The sequence below is a fragment of the Scyliorhinus canicula genome, chromosome 6, assembly GCF_902713615.1.
Source record: "Scyliorhinus canicula chromosome 6, sScyCan1.1, whole genome shotgun sequence".
Lineage (NCBI taxonomy): Eukaryota > Metazoa > Chordata > Chondrichthyes > Carcharhiniformes > Scyliorhinidae > Scyliorhinus > Scyliorhinus canicula.
In genome coordinates this window covers 3,763,995-3,782,325 of record NC_052151.1, presented here as the reverse complement: position 1 = coordinate 3,782,325, position 18,331 = coordinate 3,763,995, and the positions used below count along the sequence as shown (strand labels likewise).

Genomic DNA, 18,331 nt, shown 5'->3' with positions numbered 1-18,331 from the left:
AGCTGGCAGGGGCTTACCGGAGGAACCTGTATTACAGGTACAGCCATACATCCCCCTACTGCAAATATACATAACTACAGTGGTTATGTCACCACAGAACTGTTACTGGTGGAGGTGGGACCATTACAATTGGACGGCCTGCACCTGGGCAGCATTGGATCTAATGTCCATGGGAGGTTTGCTTGTGTGTTGGGGAGGGTTTAAACTAATGTGGCAGGGGGGTGGGAACCAATACAGGGTGTCCGAGCGTGGTAAAGACAGGATAGAAACAAAAGTCAGTAAGGAGAAAAGTGGAAGGCAGAGAACAGATTAAACTGCATTTATTTCAATGCAAGAGGCCTAACGGGCGAGGCAGATGAACTCAGAGCATGGATAGGTACAGGGGCCAGGGATATGATAGCTATTACTGAAACATGGCTACGGGAGGGGCAGGACTGGCAGCTCAATGTTCCGGGGTACAGATGCTATAGGAAAGATAGAACAGGAGGTAGGAGAGGAGAGGGAGTTGCGTTTTTGATTAGGGACAGTACAGCATCACGTAGTACAGAGAGAGGTGGCGCGATTCTCCGCTCCCCACGCCGGGTGGGAGAATCGCAGGAGGGCCGCTCTGGCACCCCCCCGCGATTCTCCCACCACCCCCCCCAAAATGGCGTGTCGCGTTTTGCGACACGCCGAACGGAGAATCGCGGGCCGCCATTTTTCACGGCGATCCGCGATTCTCCGGCCCGGATGGCGTGAACATGGCGCCAGCAGCTGTTTTGTGGCTTGTGGGGGGCGGAGAGGGGAGTGAGCACCACGACCGTGCTCGGGAGGGGACTGGCCCGCAATCGGTGCCCACCAATCGTTGGGCCGGCGTCTCATCGGGACGCACTCTTTCCCCTCCGCCGCCACGCAAGATCAAGCCGCCATGTCTTGCGGGGCAGGGGACGGGAAGACAACAACCGCGCATGCACGGGTTTGAGCCGTCAGCCGTCGTGACATCAGCCGCGCATGCGCGGGTTGGAGCCGACCAACCCGCGCATGCGCGGCTGACGTCATTAGGGGCGTTGGCCGTGTCATTGTCGGCGCGCCGGGCCTTGACACCAGCGACAAGGCCCGGCGGCCGAGATTCACGGCACGGCCCTCCTAGCCCCCCGGCGGGGGGAGATTAGGGGGCCAGGAGCGGCCTCCGACGCCGTCGTGAACCTCTCCGGCTTTCACGACGGTGTCGGGCCTGGCGGAGAATTCCGCCCAGGATATATCCGAGGGTTCGCCCACTGAGTCTATATGGGCAGAACTGAAAAATAAGAAGGGTGAGATCACTTTGATAGGACTGTACTATAGGCCCCCAAATAGTCAGCGGGAAATTGAGGAGCAAATATGTAAGGAGATTAAGATAGCTGCCGGAAAAAAGGGTGGTAATAGTTGGGGACTTTAAATTTCCCAACATTAACTGGGACAGCCGTAGCACTGGGGGTTTGGCTGGAGAGAAATTTGTTGAGTGTATTCAGGAAGAATTCCTCATTCAGTATGTGGATGGCCCAACCAGAGAGGGGGCAAAACTTGACCTCTTCTTGGGGCATAAGGAAGGGCAGGTGACCAGAAGTGTCAGTGAGGGATCACTTTGGGATCAGTGACCATAAATCCATTAGTTTAAGATGGCTATGGAGAATGATAGTTCTGGCCCAAAAGTTAAAATTCTAAATTGGGACTAGACCAATTTCGGGGGATTAGGCGGGAATTTTCAAAAGTTGTGGGAGTCTTTCAAAAAGGTGTTAACTGGGGTTCAAGGTCGACACATTCCTCTTAGAGTGAAGGGTAAGGCTGGGAGAAGGAGGGAACTCTGGATGAATCGGGATATTAAAGCCATGGTCAAAAGGAAGAAGGAGGCATATAACAGGCTGAGGCAGCTGGTTGATCCAAGTGGATCCCTTGAAGAGTACAGGGCTTGTCGGAGTAGAGTTAAGAGAGAAATCAGGAGGGCAAAAAGGGGACATGAGATTGTCTTGGCAGAGAAGGCAAATGGAAATCCAAAGAGCTTTTTCAGATACATAAAGGGTAAAAGGGTGAGTAGGGAGAGGGTAGGGTCTCTTCAGGATAAACAGGGTTATCTATGTGCAGATCCACAAGGGATTGGAGAGGTCCTAAATGAATATTTCTCGTCAGTATTTACTGTTGAGAAAGGCAGGAATGTTCGGGAAATTGGGGAAATAAAAAGTGATGTTTTGAGGAATGTACATATTACAGAGAAGGAGGTGCTGGAGGTATTAACGCCCATCAAGATAGATAAATCCCCGGGACCTGATGAAATGTATCCCAGGATGTTGTGGGAGGCTAGGGAGGAAATTGCCGTCCCCCGAGCTGAGATATTTAAATCATCAACAGCCACAGGAGAGGTGCCTGAAGATTGGAGGGTAGCAAATGTTGTGCCCTTGTTTAAGAAGGTCTGTAGAGATAAGCCTGGGAACTACAGACCGGTTAGCCTGACTTCTGTAGTGAGTAAGTTGTTAGAAGATATTCTGAGGGACAGGATCTACAGGCATTTAGACAGGCAAGGGCTAATTAGGGAAAGTCAGCCTGGCTTTGTGAGGGGAAAATCATGTCTCACCAATTTGTGTTTTTTGAAGGGGTAACCAAGAAGGTAGATGAGGGCAGCGCAGTCGACGTTGTCCAAATGGACTTTAGCAAGGCCTTTGACAAGGTACCGCATGGTAGGTTGTTGCAAAAGGTTAAATCTCACGGAATCCAGGGTGAGGTAGCCAATTGGATGCAGAATTGGCTCGGCGACCGAAGCCAAAGGGTGGTTGTGGAGGGTTGTTTCTCAAACTGGAGGCCTGTGACCAGCGGTGTGCCTCAGGGATCGGTGCTGGGTCCACTGTGATTTGTTATATATATTAATGATGTGGATTAGAATGTAGGAGACATGGTTAGTAAGTTTGCAGATGACACCAAGATTGGTGCCATAGTGGACAGTGAAGAAGGTTCTGTAAGATTGCAACAGGATCTTGACCAATTGGGCCAGTGGGCCGATGAATGGCAGATGGAGTTTAATTTGGATAAATGTGAGGTGATGTATTTGGTGGATCGAATCAGGGCAGGACCTACTCAGTGAATGGTAGGGAGTTGGGGAGAGTTACAGAACAAAGAGATCTAGGGGAACAGGTTCATATCTCCTTGAAGGCAGAGTCACAGGTGGACAGGGTGGTGAAGAAGGCATTCAGCAGGCTAGGTTTTATTGGCCAGAATATTGAATACAGGAGTTGGGACTTCTTGTTGAAGTTGTACAAGACATTGGTCAGACCACACATGGAATACTGTGTTCAGTTCTGGGCACCCTATTATAGGAAGGATATTGATAAACTAGAAAGAGTACAGAAGAGATTTACGAGGCTGCTACCAGGACTTGATGGTCTGAGTTATAAGGAGAGGCTGGATAGGCTGGGACTATTTTCCCTGGAGCGTAGGAGGCTTAGGGGTGATCTTATAGAGGTTTATAAAATAATGAGGGGCACAGATAAATTGATAGTCAACATCTTTTCCCAAAGGTAGAGGAGTCTGGAACTAGAGGGCACAGGTTTAAGGGGAGAGATACAAAAGAGACCAGAGGGGGAATTTCTTCACACAGAGGGTGGTGAGTGTCTGGAACGAGCTGCCAGAGGCAGTGGGAGAGACGGGTATTTGTCCTTTAAAAAGCAGTTAGACAGTTACATGGGCAGGATGGGTATGGAGGGATATGGGGCAAATGTGGGCAAATGGGACCAGCTTAGTGATAGAAACTGGGCAGCATGGACAAGCTGGGCCGAAGGGCCTGTTACCATGCTGTAAATATCTAGGACTCTATAGGAAAATCAGGTTTGCACCCAGATATCACCGGTGGGGCTAGGGAAGATTTCCAGTGCAATTTAACGGAAAAAAAATAGAGATCTGTTGTGGGCGAGTATAACCCGGCATTCCCCGGCGTTTACAGTGCCAAGAACGACCCCGCTATTAAATGGGACTCTTCTTTTCTGGGCCCTCGGTGAAGAAGGCACCGTTGGGCCACACTTATCTTCATTTCCTGTTCTGAGGAGCTTCGCTCGCCAGGGCAGGAAGAGATCATGCTGCTATTTTAATGTACACTGTGAAAAGTGATCCCAGCACAGACCCCTGAGGCACATCACTAGTCACCGGCTGCCATCCTGAAAAAGGCCCCTTTATCCCCACTCTCAGCCTTCTGCCAGTCAGCCAATCCTCTATCCGTGCCAGGATCTTACCCTGAACACCATGAGCTCCTAATTTATTGAACAATCTCCGATGCTGCACCTTGTCAAAGGCCTTCTGGAAATCTAAATAAATCACGTCCACTGGTTCTCCTTTGTCTAACTTGCTTGTTACCTCCTCAAAGAACTCTAACAGATTTGTCAGACACGACCTCCCCTTGATGAAGCCATGCTGACTCAGTATTTTATCATGCACTTCCAAGTACTCCATGATCTCATCTTTAGATGGCCTTTAGTTTTTGACTTCCTATGTCAGTGCAACATCGTGGGCTGAAGGGCCTGTACTGCGCTGTATCGTTCTATGACTCTAAAATCTTACCAATGATCGAAGTCAGGCTAACCGGCCTATAATTTCCCGTCTTCTGCCTCCCTCCCTTCTTAAACAGCGGTGTTACATTATCCACTTTCCAGTCCTCTGGGACCCTCCGTGCCTCCAGTGATTCCTGAAAGATCACCACCAATGCCTCCACAATATTGGATACGTCCGTTACCCCGTCTCTCCCTCAGCAGCTCCGGTTTCACCAATTTCAAAAGCACAAGTGAACCACGGCGTCAGGAACATGGCCCATCAGAGGCGGAGGATCGCGGAGGCCCCGGTGGGTACCGGTCGGACCAGCTAATGATTTGCCAACGGCATTTACTGTACATGCATTCTGAAACTCATTGACGCCGCTGTTGAGGTTCCGGAGAATTGCGATTTGGCGTGAAATCGGCACCTGCAGTGATTTCGGCGTCGGAGCCGATTCTCCGCCCAATCGCATTTCCCAATTCCGGTGTTGGCCTACGGAGAATTCCAGCTGCTCAATTCTCCATCTGCACTCACGTCAAATTTTTAAAAAGAAACACCGGGAACCGTTTCAATTTATTGAATGGAGAAAGTCCGACGGGTATTGCAGAGTTCTTTAATTCTGTACATTTTATAAGATGACAGGAGTCAGCCTGAGAAACATTTCCAGGGAAAGATACAAGAGGGCCCCATGTCAATGTAGATGGTACTTCAAAGCGTGTTTCCTGGGTTCAGACCACTGATTGGCTAAGCTTTCCTTTCCTTTGGCCTGGCATTGCAGCTCAGCTCCGGTCAGGCTGCTCAGGGTCCTGCCCTTATTCCGGTGGGGTGACACACACCTCAGTGCTCCAATGGGAGATAAGTTAGCTTTACTCTGGGAAAGCCAATGGAGAAAGGTCTTCATTCTGCAGTCACATGACCAAGGGTTGTCATGCAGGAAAACCTCCCGGAGACCTGGAAATATTGTGGATAAACACAAGCATTGATCAGGCAAAACTTTCTTCTAGATAATGTTCAGGAAGGTCGTAAACTTTGCAAACTTGTTTGTGTCTTTGTACACTTAAGAAATTGAATGATCCCGAATTATTGAAACCTGCTTCAATGACTGTGCTTAACAAATGAATACGCCACTCAACTATATCAAGAAACAGTTGGGGCCAGCATGTTTAAAATCGGATTTACACCATCTGTCTAAAGATGGATAGTTTTTGAAGAACAAAGGAATAAAGGGTTATGATGTTCGGACAGGAAAGTGGAGCTGAGTCCACAAATCATCAGCCGTGATCTCATTGAATGGCGGAGCAGGCTCAAGGGGCCAGATGGCCGACTCCTGCTCCTAGTTCTTATGTTCTTAGTTGAGTACCGCACGATCAGAGGGTCAGTATTGTTGGTGTGCTGCACTGTCAGAGGGTCAGTACTGAGGGAGTGCTGCACGGTTAGAGGGTCAGTACTGAGGGAGTGCCGCACTGTCAGAGCGTCAGTACTGAGGGAGTGCTGCACTGTCAGAGGGTCAGTACTGAGGGAGTGCTGCACTGTCAGAGCGTCAGTACTGAGGGAGCGCCGCACTGTCAGAGGGTCAGTACTGAGGGAGTGCCGCACTGTCAGAGGGTCAGTACTGAGGGAGTGCTGCACTGTCAGAGGGTCAGTACTGAGGGAGTGCTGCACTGTCAGAGGGTCAGTACTGAGAGAGTGTTGCACTGTCAGAGGGTCAGTACTGAGGGAGTGCTGCACTGTCAGAGGGTCAGTACTGAGGGAGTGCCGCACTGTCAGAGGGTCAGTACTGAGGGAGTGCCGCACTGACAGAGGGTCAGTACTGAGGGAGTGCTGCACTGTCAGAGGGTCAGTACTGAGGGAGTGCTGCACTGTCAGAGGGTCAGTACTGAGAGAGTGCTGCACTGTCAGAGGGTCAGTACTGAGGGATGTGGTGAATGTATAGTACCAGTAATTCACCAGCCTATTAGTATCATGTTCTGCCATTGTGTTACAGCTATGTTATGTTGTTGACGTTGTGGGCTCCACCTATGGGCCATTGTGTGGCTTCACCCACAGGGGGATATGTTGGGGCATGTACGGGCTCCGCCCATGGCCCCTCCCCTTGAAAGGAAGTATAAAGGACAGTTGACCTGTAGGAAGTTCACAGTTTTGTACCAGTCGCAGGAAGGCACTGTTATAAGCTGATTAAAACCTCGGTTTACTTCTACCCGTGTCTTTGAGTGAATTGATGGTCGCATCAAGGGAGTGCTGCCTGTCAGAGGGTCAGTACTGAGGGAGCACCGCACTGTCAGAGGGTCAGTGCTGAGGGAGTGCCGCGCTGTCAGAGGGTCAGTACTGAGTGAGCGCTGCACTGCCAGAGGGTCAGTACTGAGGGAGTGCTGCACTGTCAGAGAGTCAGTACTGAGGGAGTGCTGCACTGTCAGAGGGTCAGTATTGAGGTAGTGCTGCACTGCCAGAGGGTCAGTACTGAGGGAGTGCTGCACTGTCAGAGGGTCAGTACTGAGGGAGTGCTGCACTGTCAGAGGGTCAGTATTGAGGGAGTGCTGCACTGTCAGAGGGTCAGTATTGAGGTAGTGCTGCACTGCCAGAGGGTCAGTACTGAGGGAGTGCTGCACTGTCAGAGGGTCAGTATTGAGGGAGTGCTGCACTGTCAGAGGGTCAGTATTGAGGTAGTGCTGCACTGTCAGAGGGTCAGTACTGAGGGATTGCTGCACTGTCAGAGGGTCAGTACCGAGGGAGCGCTGCGCTATCAGAGGGTCAGTACTGAGGGAGCGCTGCACTGTCAGAGGGTGAGTGCTGAGGGAGTGCTGCACTGTCAGAGGGTCAGTATTGAGGGAGTGCTGCACTGTCAGAGGGTCAGTACTGAGGGAGCGCTGCACTTTCAGAGGGTCAATACTGTGTGGTTGACCTGTAAGTTCTCTCTGGAATGTCCGAGGAAACCACCCAGCTCAGTTCCAAGGCAATTCTGGAAGGTCAAACAATTATAATCTGTCTGCAATGCCCACATCCCATCAATGATTCATAAAAACCCTCCTAGATTTCAACAGTGACTACACTTCTAAAATTATCTGTGCCTTTGCTCCGTTGACGTCACCACTTACCTGCTAGCTGTAGGAGTGAAGTCCCATCCATTGATTTCAGCTTGTTTCCACTCAGTGCTAGCTGGGTAATTCTGGGGGTATTTTTGAAGATATCTTTGGGAAGTTTTCTAAAGCCATTATTTCTCATGTACAACTCCTGCAAATTGCTTAAACCTTCAAAACTGGCAGCAGTGATGGTGCTGAGCAGGTTGTTATCCAAGATCAATACCTGCAGGCTGCTGAGTGGCTGAAAGGTTCCTGGTGGGATGTCCGCAATGCTGTTGTGATCCAGATTGAGAAAGTAGAGCTTGTCCAGGCCTGTAAACGATTTACTGGATATCTTCTGGATCTTGTTGAAGGCGAAGTCCATGATCCTGAGGGCAGTCAGAGCCTGGAAGGCATTGGCTGGCAGTGAGGTGATATCATTTTGCGGCATGTCCAAGTCAGACAGGTTGTGAAGACCAGAAAATGCCCCTGGTTTGATGGAGGTGAAACGGTTTTGGCCCAGCATCAAGAAGCGAAGCCTGGACAAACCCTGAAAGGCCTTGAGTGGCAGCCTGGCAAGTTGGTTGCCATGGAGATTAACCAGTATCAGTTGGCTGGCACCAGAGAAAGCCCGAGGATGGATTGATCTGATGATGTTGTGCTCAAAATTGATGCTTTCAGTGTGTGGCGTTGCTTGAAGAAGTTTAGCAGGAAGGGTTTGCAAGAGGTTCTGACCTTTGAAAAAAGAAACACACATTCGCCCGGAGCAGATTAGTATGATGTTGAAATACTCCTGGAGCAGTGAGTTATTTAGCACCATCAGCATTGCCATATATCCCAAGGAACTTTACACAGACATTATCAAATAATAGTGCCGACTGAGTCACATAAATTGTGCAGCAAGTTTGAGGGGCTGTGTGCCCACGACTGTTCCTATTTCATCTATTCTTAAAGCCCACCTCCTTGATTTAGCTTAGCATCACATGCATCTGGAGAAGGTCAAATGCATCTTGCGGGGGTCGGAGGAGAGGTTCAGCTGGAGGTGGAAACCATTCAAGTGGAATTGAGGTGTCAGCGGGGGTGGGGGTAGGGCGGGGGGGGGGGAGTTGGGGGAGATAAGGGGATAAAATTAGGAAGGTGAGGTGTTGGTATCGGGGAGGTTGGGGGTTTGTGATTTCTGTTGATGTTTGGTCTTCTGATATTTTCATATATCTAAAATGCCTTTAATAATAATATTTTTTTTAAAGCAGCTTCTCTGATCTAAGGCGAACAATCGCAGCCTCCCCACATTAACTGAAGCCCCTCACCCATTTAACATTCTGGTAAATTCCTTCTGCACTCCAAATCCTGAGGTAAAACAAACAGGACGTTCTGTCTCATTAAACCATTTAAACAGTAAGTCCCTCGAGGTTACAATACAGTTCAACATAGAAAGCTATCCCAGGCTTTTTTGTTGAGTGTACCAGGCTGTGATGGCCACTAGAGATGGCAGCAAGCTCGCGTCTGAGGCAGACCTTCGTGGCTTCATATCTAATTCCGAGAGACTGAGGTACATAATCCACACTGATCCTTCAATGCAGTCCACAGCGAGTGCCACATTCTGATCCTTCAATGCAGTCCACAGCGAGTGCCACATTCTGATCCTTCAATGCAGTCCACAGCGAGTGCCACATTCTGATCCTTCAATGCAGTCCACAGCGAGTGCCACATTCTGATCCTTCAATGCAGTCCACAGCGAGTGCCACATTCTGATCCTTCAATGCAGTCCACAGGGAGTGCCACATTCTGATCCTTCAATGCAGTCCACAGCGAGTGCCACATTCTGATCCTTCAATGCAGTCCACAGCGAGTGCCACATTCTGATCCTTCAATGCAGTCCACAGCGAGTGCCACATTCTGATCCTTTAATGCAGTCCACAGCGAGTGCCACATTCTGATCCTTCAATGCAGTCCACAGCGAGTGCCACATTCTGATCCTTCAATGCAGTCCACAGCGAGTGCCACATTCTGATCCTTCAATGCAGTCCACAGCGAGTGCCACATTCTGATCCTTCAATGCAGACCACAGCGAGTGCCACATTCTGATCCTTTAATGCAGTCCACAGCGAGTGCCACATTCTGATCCTTCAATGCAGTCCACAGCGAGTGCCACATTCTGATCCTTCAATGCAGTCCACAGCGAGTGCCACATTCTGATCCTTCAATGCAGTCCACAGCGAGTGCCACATTGTCAGAGGTGGCTCAATTTGGGGGTGCGAGAGTGGAGTCCCACTCTCGTGTTCTGGAGTGTGTTGGGGTGTTGGTACCGAGGAGGTTGGCATAAGGAAGGCTTGGCCCCAGTGGACTGAGCAAGAAGACTAAACGACAGGACAGTTGACGAGAAGTGGTAGTTGTTTCAGAATGTAACTCAGTTCCTCCCAATTAAAATCTATTCCAGAGAGGAAGAAAGATTATAAGAGGAAGATAAACATCGAAGGGTGGGCAAGGAAGTTAAAGATACCATAAAGACATAAACTAAGACATACCATTTTGCAAAGGCCAGTGGCAGGATGGAAGATTCAGAAATGTTTAAAGGTCAACAAAGGGTGACTAAAAACATGGTCAAAAGAGTGTGGTAAACACCACTGGTAACACACTACGTGTATTACGGTACTGCCACTGTATTACAGTTAACACAGTAAATCCCTGCCTGCTGGCTCCTCCCAGCAGGCGCTGTATAAAAGCGTTATGGTCTCCTGCGCTGCTCCCATTCTGGTTCCAGCTGCAGGAGACTTAACATCTAGTGCAATAAAGCCTCAATAGTTCCACCATTTCGTCTCGTGATCATTGATGGTACATCAATTTATTGCACTAGATTATTAGAGATGAACGTCTTAATCAAGCCTGATCGCCAGGTTCTGAATGCAGCTGATGCCACAGCCATCTTCGAGCACTGGCTAGCCTGCTTTGAAGGATACCTCAGAGCTTCCACAGAAGCCCTCGCAGACCCACAGAAGCTTCAGATACTCTACGCACGGGTGAGCTCACAAGTTTTTCCCCTCATCCGGGACGATCCCACATACACGGAAGCGATGGCACTACTAAAAGGACAGTACGTCAAGACTGTGAATCAGGTGTTCACCAGGCGCCTCCTGGCCATGAGACGGCAACTCTCGGGGGAAGTCTCAGGACGGTTTCCTGTGTGGTCTGCAGATACTTGGTAGGAACTGTAATTGCCAGGTGGTGTCGGCAGTCCAACACACAGAGCTGCTGATCAGAGACTCCTCTGTCACGGGCATTAAATCCAATTACGTTCGCCAGCGATTATTGGGAGGGGGTACGCTCGACCTTACAGAGACTGTGCAGCTCGCTAACTCCCTGGAAGTGGCCTCCTGCAATCTAAAGTCCTACACCTCTGACCACATGGCACCTTCATGGGCGTCATGGGCCCCACCACGCGGCAGTCAGCTAACTCCGGAGGCCCCAAATGCTATTTTCGTGGCCAGAACAAACACCCCAGACACCGTTGCCCAGCGCGGAGCACGACCTGCAAAGGGTGTGGCAAGAAGGGCCACTTTGTCACCGTTTGCCAGGCCCGATCGGTCGTTGCTGTTTCCAGGCTCAGCATCGGTACACTTACCAGGGGCGCGATCCAGGGTTGCCGCCATCTTCGCCGCCACCCGCCACGTGCGGCCTGTGGGCGGCACCACCTTGGATCTCGTCCGTCATGGGCGCCGCCATCTTCGGCGCCATCTTGGACCGCTCCTCAGGTCCCCTACTCGCCTGGCCGTTCGCGGCCTGCCAATACTTCCGCCGCCGCCGATCAGCCCAAATGCTATTTTTGTGGCCAGAACAAGCACCCCAGACACCGCTGCCCAGCGCGGAGCGTGACCTGTAACGGGTGTGGCAAGAAGGGCCACTTTGTCGCCGTTTGCCAGGCCCGATTGGTCACTACCGTTTCCAGGCCCAGCATCGCTACATCCACCAGGGGCGTCAAAGTACATCTATGAGCAAAGGTAAATTATGAAATGAAATTAGCGCAAAAGATCAAGAAGGATAGCAAAAGCTTCCGTAAGAACATTAAAGGGAAGATAATCGCTGAAGTGAATGTTGGTTCCATGGCGGATGAGACCGAGGAGTTAATAGTGGGGAAGACAGAAATGGCAGAGATGCAAAATCAACATTTTGCCTCAGTTTTCATGTGAAGGACACAAAGACCATCCCCATAGGTAATTCAGAGGTCATAGAAAGGGTGAAACTTAAAACGATCACACACACTTCCCCCCCCCCCCCCCCCCCCCCCCCCCCACCCCCCAGCCTTCAGCTCTGAATCCCGTCAACGCAACAAGATCAGTCTCTGGGCTATCAGGGAGGCAAAGGCCAATACACCGGCCTCTCTCCCCACCTGGATCCTCTGACACACCAAATATCGCTCTAGACTCGGGGGCCACCCCACAACTGGAATCTCGGACATCACGTCTGAGAAGCCACGGCAGAACTCCCCGCAATCTGAGACACATCCAGAACATGTGGACGTGATTCGCGGGCCCCACACACACCACCCACACCTATCCTCTACCCCTGCAAAGAACCAGCTCATCCTAGCACCACCTTAAACTGGATTACTCTGAATCTCACACACAACGAAGACACATTCGCCCTCCGCAGAACTCGTTCCGTATCCCTACCCGCACCTCTCTACCCAATTCCTCCTCCCATTTATGCTTAATCTCCTCCACTGATGTGCCCTCCCTCTACATCAACTCACTGTCGATATCCAACACCCTCCCCTCCCCAATATCATCTTCCGACAACAGCTTGTCCGGGGCCTGATGGGATTTATCCTAGGATTCTCTGGGAAGCCAGGGAAGAGATTGCTGAGCCTTTGGCTTTGATTTTTAGGTCATCATTGGCTACAGGAATAGTGCCAGAGGACTGGAGGATAGCAAATGTGGTCCCTTTGTTCAAGAAGGGGAGTAGAGATAACCCCGGTAACTATAGGCCGGTGAGCCTCACGTCTGTTGTGGATAAAGTCTTGGAGAGGATTATAAGAGATACGATTTATAATCATCTAGATAGGAATAATATGATTAGGGATAGTCAGCATGGTTTTGTGAAGGGTAGGTCATGCCTCACAAACCTTATCGAGTTCTTTGAGAAGGTGACTGAACAGGTAGACGAGGGTAGAACAGTTGATGTGGTGTATATGGATTTCATTAAAGCGTTTGATAAGGTTCCCCACGGTCGGCTATTGCAGAAAATACGGAGGCTGGGGATTGAGGGTGATTTAGAGATGTGGATCAGAAATTGGCTAGTTGAAAGAAGACAGAGGGTGGTGGTTGATGGCAAATGTTCAGAATGGAGTTCAGTTACGAGTGGCGTACCACAAGGATCTGTTCTGGGGCCGTTGCTGTTTGTCATTTTTATAAATGACCTAGAGGAGGGCACAGAAGGTTGGGTGAGTAAATTTGCAGACGACACTGAAGTCGGTGGAGTTGTAGGCAGTGTGGAAGGATGTTGCAGGTTACAGAGGGACATAGATAAGCTGCAGAGCTGGGCTGAGAGGTGACAAATGGAGTTTAATGTAGAGAAGTGTGAGGTGATTCACTTTGGAAAGAATAACAGGAATGCGGAATATTTGGCTAATGGTAAAATTCTTAGCAGTGTGGATGAGCAGAGGGATCTCGGTGTCCATGTACATAGATCCCTGAAAGTTGCCACCCAGGTTGATAGGGTTGTGAAGAAGGCCTATGGTGTGTTGGCCTTTATTGGTAGAGGGATTGAGTTCCGGAGCCATGAGGTCATGTTGCAGCTGTACAAAACTCTGGTACGGCCGCATTTGGAGTATTGCGTACAGTTCTGGTCGCCTCATTATAGGAAGGACGTGGAAGCTTTGGAACGGGTGCAGAGGAGATTTACCAGGATGTTGCCTGGTATGGAGGGAAAATCTTATGAGGAAAGGCTGATGGACTTGAGGTTGTTTTCGTTAGAGAGAAGAAGGTTAAGAGGTGACTTAATAGAGGCATACAAAATGATCAGGGGGTTAGATAGGGTGGACAGTGAGAGCCTTCTCCCGCGGATGGAGGTGGCTAGCACGAGGGGACATAGCCTTAAATTGAGGGGTAATAGATATAGGACAGAGGTCAGAGGTGGGTTTTTTACGCAAAGAGTGGTGAGGCCGTGGAATGCCCTACCTGCAACAGTAGTGAACTCGCCAACATTGAGGGCATTTAAAAGTTTATTGGATAAGCATATGGATGATAATGGCATAGTGTAGGTTAGATGGCCTTTAGTTTTTGACTTCCCATGTCGGTGCAACATCGAGGGCCGAAGGGCCTGTACTGCGCTGTATCGTTCTATGTTCTATGTTCTAACACGGGGGCTGGCAGCCCTGGGCAGTACAGCAGCTCTCTCCTCACAAAATACCTCACCTGCAGCGAGCTAAAACCATTCCCTTTGGGCAGCTCATACATTTCCTCCAACTCCTCCATCAAGCTCTTCACAATCCTTTCCAATCTGCTCACCAGCTCTGAAATATATATCATCAGATGGTCTGCAAACAGCGAGACTCTGTTTTCAGCCTCACTACCTGCCCAATCCTCCAGCCCCTCGACTCCTCAGTGCCAACGCCAGCGGCTCTATCGCCAAGGCGAAAAGCAATGGGGAGAGCGGGACCCCCTTTCTTGCCCCTGAAGTACTCTGAACCTATCCTGTTCTACTGAACATTCACCATCGGCACCCTGTACAGTAGCTGAACCCAATCCACAAACCCCTGGCCAAAATTGAGGGCGGCACGGTAGAACATTGGTTAGCACAGTTGCTTCACCGCTCCAGGGTCCCAGGTTCGATTCCCGGCTTGGGTCAATGCCTGTGGGAGTCTGCACGTTCTCCCCGTGTCTGCGTGGGTTTCCTCCGGGTGCTCCGGTTTCCTCCCACAGTCCAAGATGTGCGGGTTAGGTGGATTGGCCATGCTAAATTGCCCCGAGTGTCCAAAAAGGTTATGTGGGTTTACTTGGTTATGGTGATAGAGTGGAAGTGTGGCCTTGGGTAGGGTGCTCTTTCCAAGACTCGAAGGGCCGAATGGCCTCCTTTAGCACTGTAAAATCTATGATTCTATGAAAACCAAACCAACCCAGCACTTCCAACAAATACGCCACTCCACCCAATCAAACGCATCAAAATAACATTCAGCAGCCAACGCACATTCTCCAACAACTGCTGCCCCTTCACAAGCTCCGCCTGCTCCTCCCCTATCACACCCGGCACACAATCCTCTATCCGCGACGCTAACACCTTCGCTAACATCTTCGCGTTAACGGAAAGCAACAATATTGGTCAATACGACCCACGCTGCTCGGGGTCATTCCATTTCTTCAAAATCAGGAAAATGGACACCTGTGACAATGTAGGGGGAGCTCCCTTATTGTACATCCTCACTACAGAGGCCTCAACTCTGTACCAAAAATCTTGAAAAACTCCACTGGGAACCCGTCCAGCCGCGGGGCCTGCATCACACCAACGCAGTCCACCACCTCCCTCAGCCCGAACGGGACCCCCTATCCCCGCACCCTCTCCTGCTCCACCCTGGGGAACTCAACCCATTCAGGAACTGTCTCATCCCTCCTTCCCGGGCAGAGGCTCCGACTCATACAGCCTTCTGTAGAAGGCCTCAAATCCTCCATTCACCCCTCTGGATCCGACACCACCTCGCTCTTCTCATTCCTCACACTACCAATCTCCCTCGCCATCACCTGCTTCCTCAGTTGGTGTGTGTGGTAGTATGACTAGAGGTACTACGGTACCTGGGAGTGCTGAGCCACCATTGGTGGAGAAGGCTCGCTGCTCATTGGCCCAATGGTTTGTAACCCATTGGTCAGAATGTAAGGTAGCTCCGCCCATTGAGGTGGGGTATAAGAACCCGTGTTCCCCCCGTAGCTTCCTTTTCTGTACTTGAGCTGCTGGGGAATCATCTTGTCGATTAAAGCCTTCAATTCGGACTACATCCTCGTTTCTGTGGTCATTGATAGTGCATCAGTGTGCCAGCATCCTACTCGCCTTTTTCCATAGTCCTTCACTGCACGTCTGTCCTCCGCAATTGCCCTACCAGCCTCGCTCTCTCCTCTCGTTCCACTTACTGCCTTCCCCATGGACACTAACCCCAATCTCCTCTACCAGCCTCGCTCTGTCCTCTCGTTCCACTTACTGCCTTCCCCGTGGACACTAACCCCAATCTCCTCTACCAGCCTCGCTCTGTCCTCTCGTTCCACTTACTCCCTTCCTCACGGACACTAACCCCAATCTCCTCTACCAGCCTCGCTCTGTCCTCTCGTTCCAACTTCTCCCAATGCGCCTGTCTGAAAATAAGTTTGCACCTAACCACCACCTTAACAGTCTGTGACCTCCCCATGACATTCAGCTCCACATAACCCTGGACGACAGTCCACACCCTCTTACAACCCCCTCATCCACGAACAACTCCACATCCAACCTGCACTGCGGCCACGGGGTCTCCCCCTGTGTCACCTTCAAATCCACCCAGTGCATCGAGTCTGAATACACCGAGTCAGCCTCTCTTGCCAGCAGTGCCTTATCCATCACAAAGAAATCAATCCGGGAGTACACCTGGTGCACAGCCTTCTGTGGAAGGCCTCAAATAGCCTATTCATCCCCTCTGGATCCGACACCACCTTTCCCTTCTCACCTCTTGGCAGGGTATGCCAATCTCCCTCGCCGCTGCCTGCCCTCTCAGCTGATGGGCCAACATCTACACTCCTTTTCCCCATACTTGTACACTGTCCTCCTGGTCCTCCGTAATTGCCCTACCACCCTCAGCCTCTGAAACCTCCATCGGTCCACCCCCCCCCCCCCACCCCCCTCCATACGATCCATGAACCCTCTCAGCTCCCTAGCTACCGCCAACACCCTTAGGACTCGACCGATCCATCCTTGGATCCAGAACTGTGTTAAAATTGCCCCTCATTATCAGCCGGTGCGTGTCCCGGTGCGGGATCCTCCCTAACACCAGCCTCAGAAAGTCCACATCATCCAAATTTGGGGCATAAACATTTACCAGAATTACCGGCATCCCCTCCAGCTTCCCACCGATCATCACCTACCTACCAACCCCCCCCCCCCCCCCCCCCCCCCCCCCCCCGAGCAACCACAGTTCTCCCCACCTCAATGGAAAGTGGGCAGCAAACTGTGGACGTGATGCACGGTCTCCCTGTTTGACCAGCCGATTCGTTATTTGGCTGCCCCATTGATGCCGTGCTGTCAGCTGACGGTGCTTTCATCGGTGAAAAGCTTCCCAGGCCATTAAATCGCACGAGAGAGACAGCGGAAGTGACGCACATTTCCGATCGTGAGGTTGGGAATGAGACACTGGTGACAAAATCCAACCCTGAGGAGAGTCAGTAACCAGAGGAGACAGTAGATGGGGGGGGGGTGTAATAACCCTTACGAGAGCCAGGGGGACGGTGCGATCGATTTCCCTGTGCGGTCCCTGGAATACGAGGTCTCCCGCTAATGGGTAAATGCCCATCAGCTGAGCCTTACAGAAATGCCTCTGAGCCGGCCCAGAGTGGGACTGGCCATGATCGGTCATCCCGGTCGGGCCCTTTGTGCTCTGTGCCACATTGCAGCCTTTTCTTCAAGCTAAAAATTAGTTGCTGTTTGGATTTAACTTCCTATGTCTCCTGAGTTTTTATAGGAGACAAGGAAACACTTATTCCACACAGTGAGCCGCTGTGATCGCTGTGATCTGCAATTCACTGCCTGTGGGGGAGGTGGCAGCAGAGTCAATTGTAACTTTCGAAAGGGAAAGGGATAAATCATTGAAGGGTATGGTAAACCACTGTTACACCTGTATTCGGTGATGTAAGGTAGGACCTGTACTACAGGTTCACCGGTAGCCCCTGCCTGCTGGCTCTGCCCAGTAGGAGGGGCGTGTCCTCTATTCAGCTGCCATTTCGCCAGCTGCTGTGGGAGGCCACACATCCTACTGCAATAAAGCCACAGTTGTATCCAATCTTAGTCTTTGTACAATTGATCGTGCATCACAAGGGAAATAAATGCAAGGCAACAGGAAAAGAACAAATGCGACTAATTGGATTGCTCTTTCAAAGAGTTGGCACAGGCTTGATAGGCCGAATGGCCACCTTTTGTGCACAGTTGAGAATGTTTCTGATGAGTCACACAATCAATGAACCATGAATAGGGCCTCTCGTGGTGCTGCTCCAGGACATGTTAAAGTGGTGTAACCGTCCTCCGGCCAGCCGTCAGTTAACCGGCCCGTGTGTGAGATTAACTACTCAGTTTGAGAGCCAACGACAATACTTACCCATCCTCAGAACCCAGGAATCCTCAGGCAGCATTGGGGGCATTGTCTTCAGGCCCTGCCGATAACAGTCCACCTCGGTGCGATTGATGGGTGGCTTCCGGTTACAGTTACATTCCTTCGGGCACCGTCCTGCTACTGCCTGACACACACACAGAGCGACCCACAGCAGGCACTGCACAAGAACCATTCTCCTATCAGACTGAATGAAACCACAGAGAGCAGTTAGTGTGTTTATTTCACTGTCAGGGAAGGTATGTGACTGACTCACCACATAACCCTGTGTCTATAGAGAGAGAGAGATCGCTGCACACTCACTAGAGTCTCATTCACAGTGCTGACAGAATTAACTTGCCCTGGGTGTCCCAAAATAAAGCATCTGGGCAGCAGGGTAGCATGGTGGTTAGCATAAATGCTTCACAGCTCCAGGGTC

At 50.7% G+C, this 18,331-nt stretch overlaps 2 protein-coding genes across 2 annotated transcripts in view; one reads left to right on the top strand and one right to left on the bottom strand.

The window, feature by feature from the left end:
• The window catches only part of LOC119966916 (dynein heavy chain 14, axonemal-like), a 1,122,002-nt gene that overhangs the window by 923,370 nt on the left and 180,301 nt on the right, over nucleotides 1-18,331 (top strand). The gene's annotated exons all lie outside the window — the stretch shown is intronic.
• Nucleotides 5,146-18,331, bottom strand: part of LOC119966961 (leucine-rich repeat-containing protein 15-like) — a 46,471-nt gene continuing 33,285 nt past the window's right edge. The window contains exons 2-3 of the mRNA XM_038798914.1: nucleotides 7,620-8,318; nucleotides 5,146-5,478 (exon numbers count right to left, since the gene is read on the bottom strand). Of these exons, the coding sequence (XP_038654842.1) occupies nucleotides 5,219-5,478; nucleotides 7,620-8,109 (750 nt within the window). The 5' untranslated portion in view covers nucleotides 8,110-8,318 and the 3' untranslated portion in view covers nucleotides 5,146-5,218. The remainder of the gene's footprint in view (nucleotides 5,479-7,619; nucleotides 8,319-18,331) is intronic.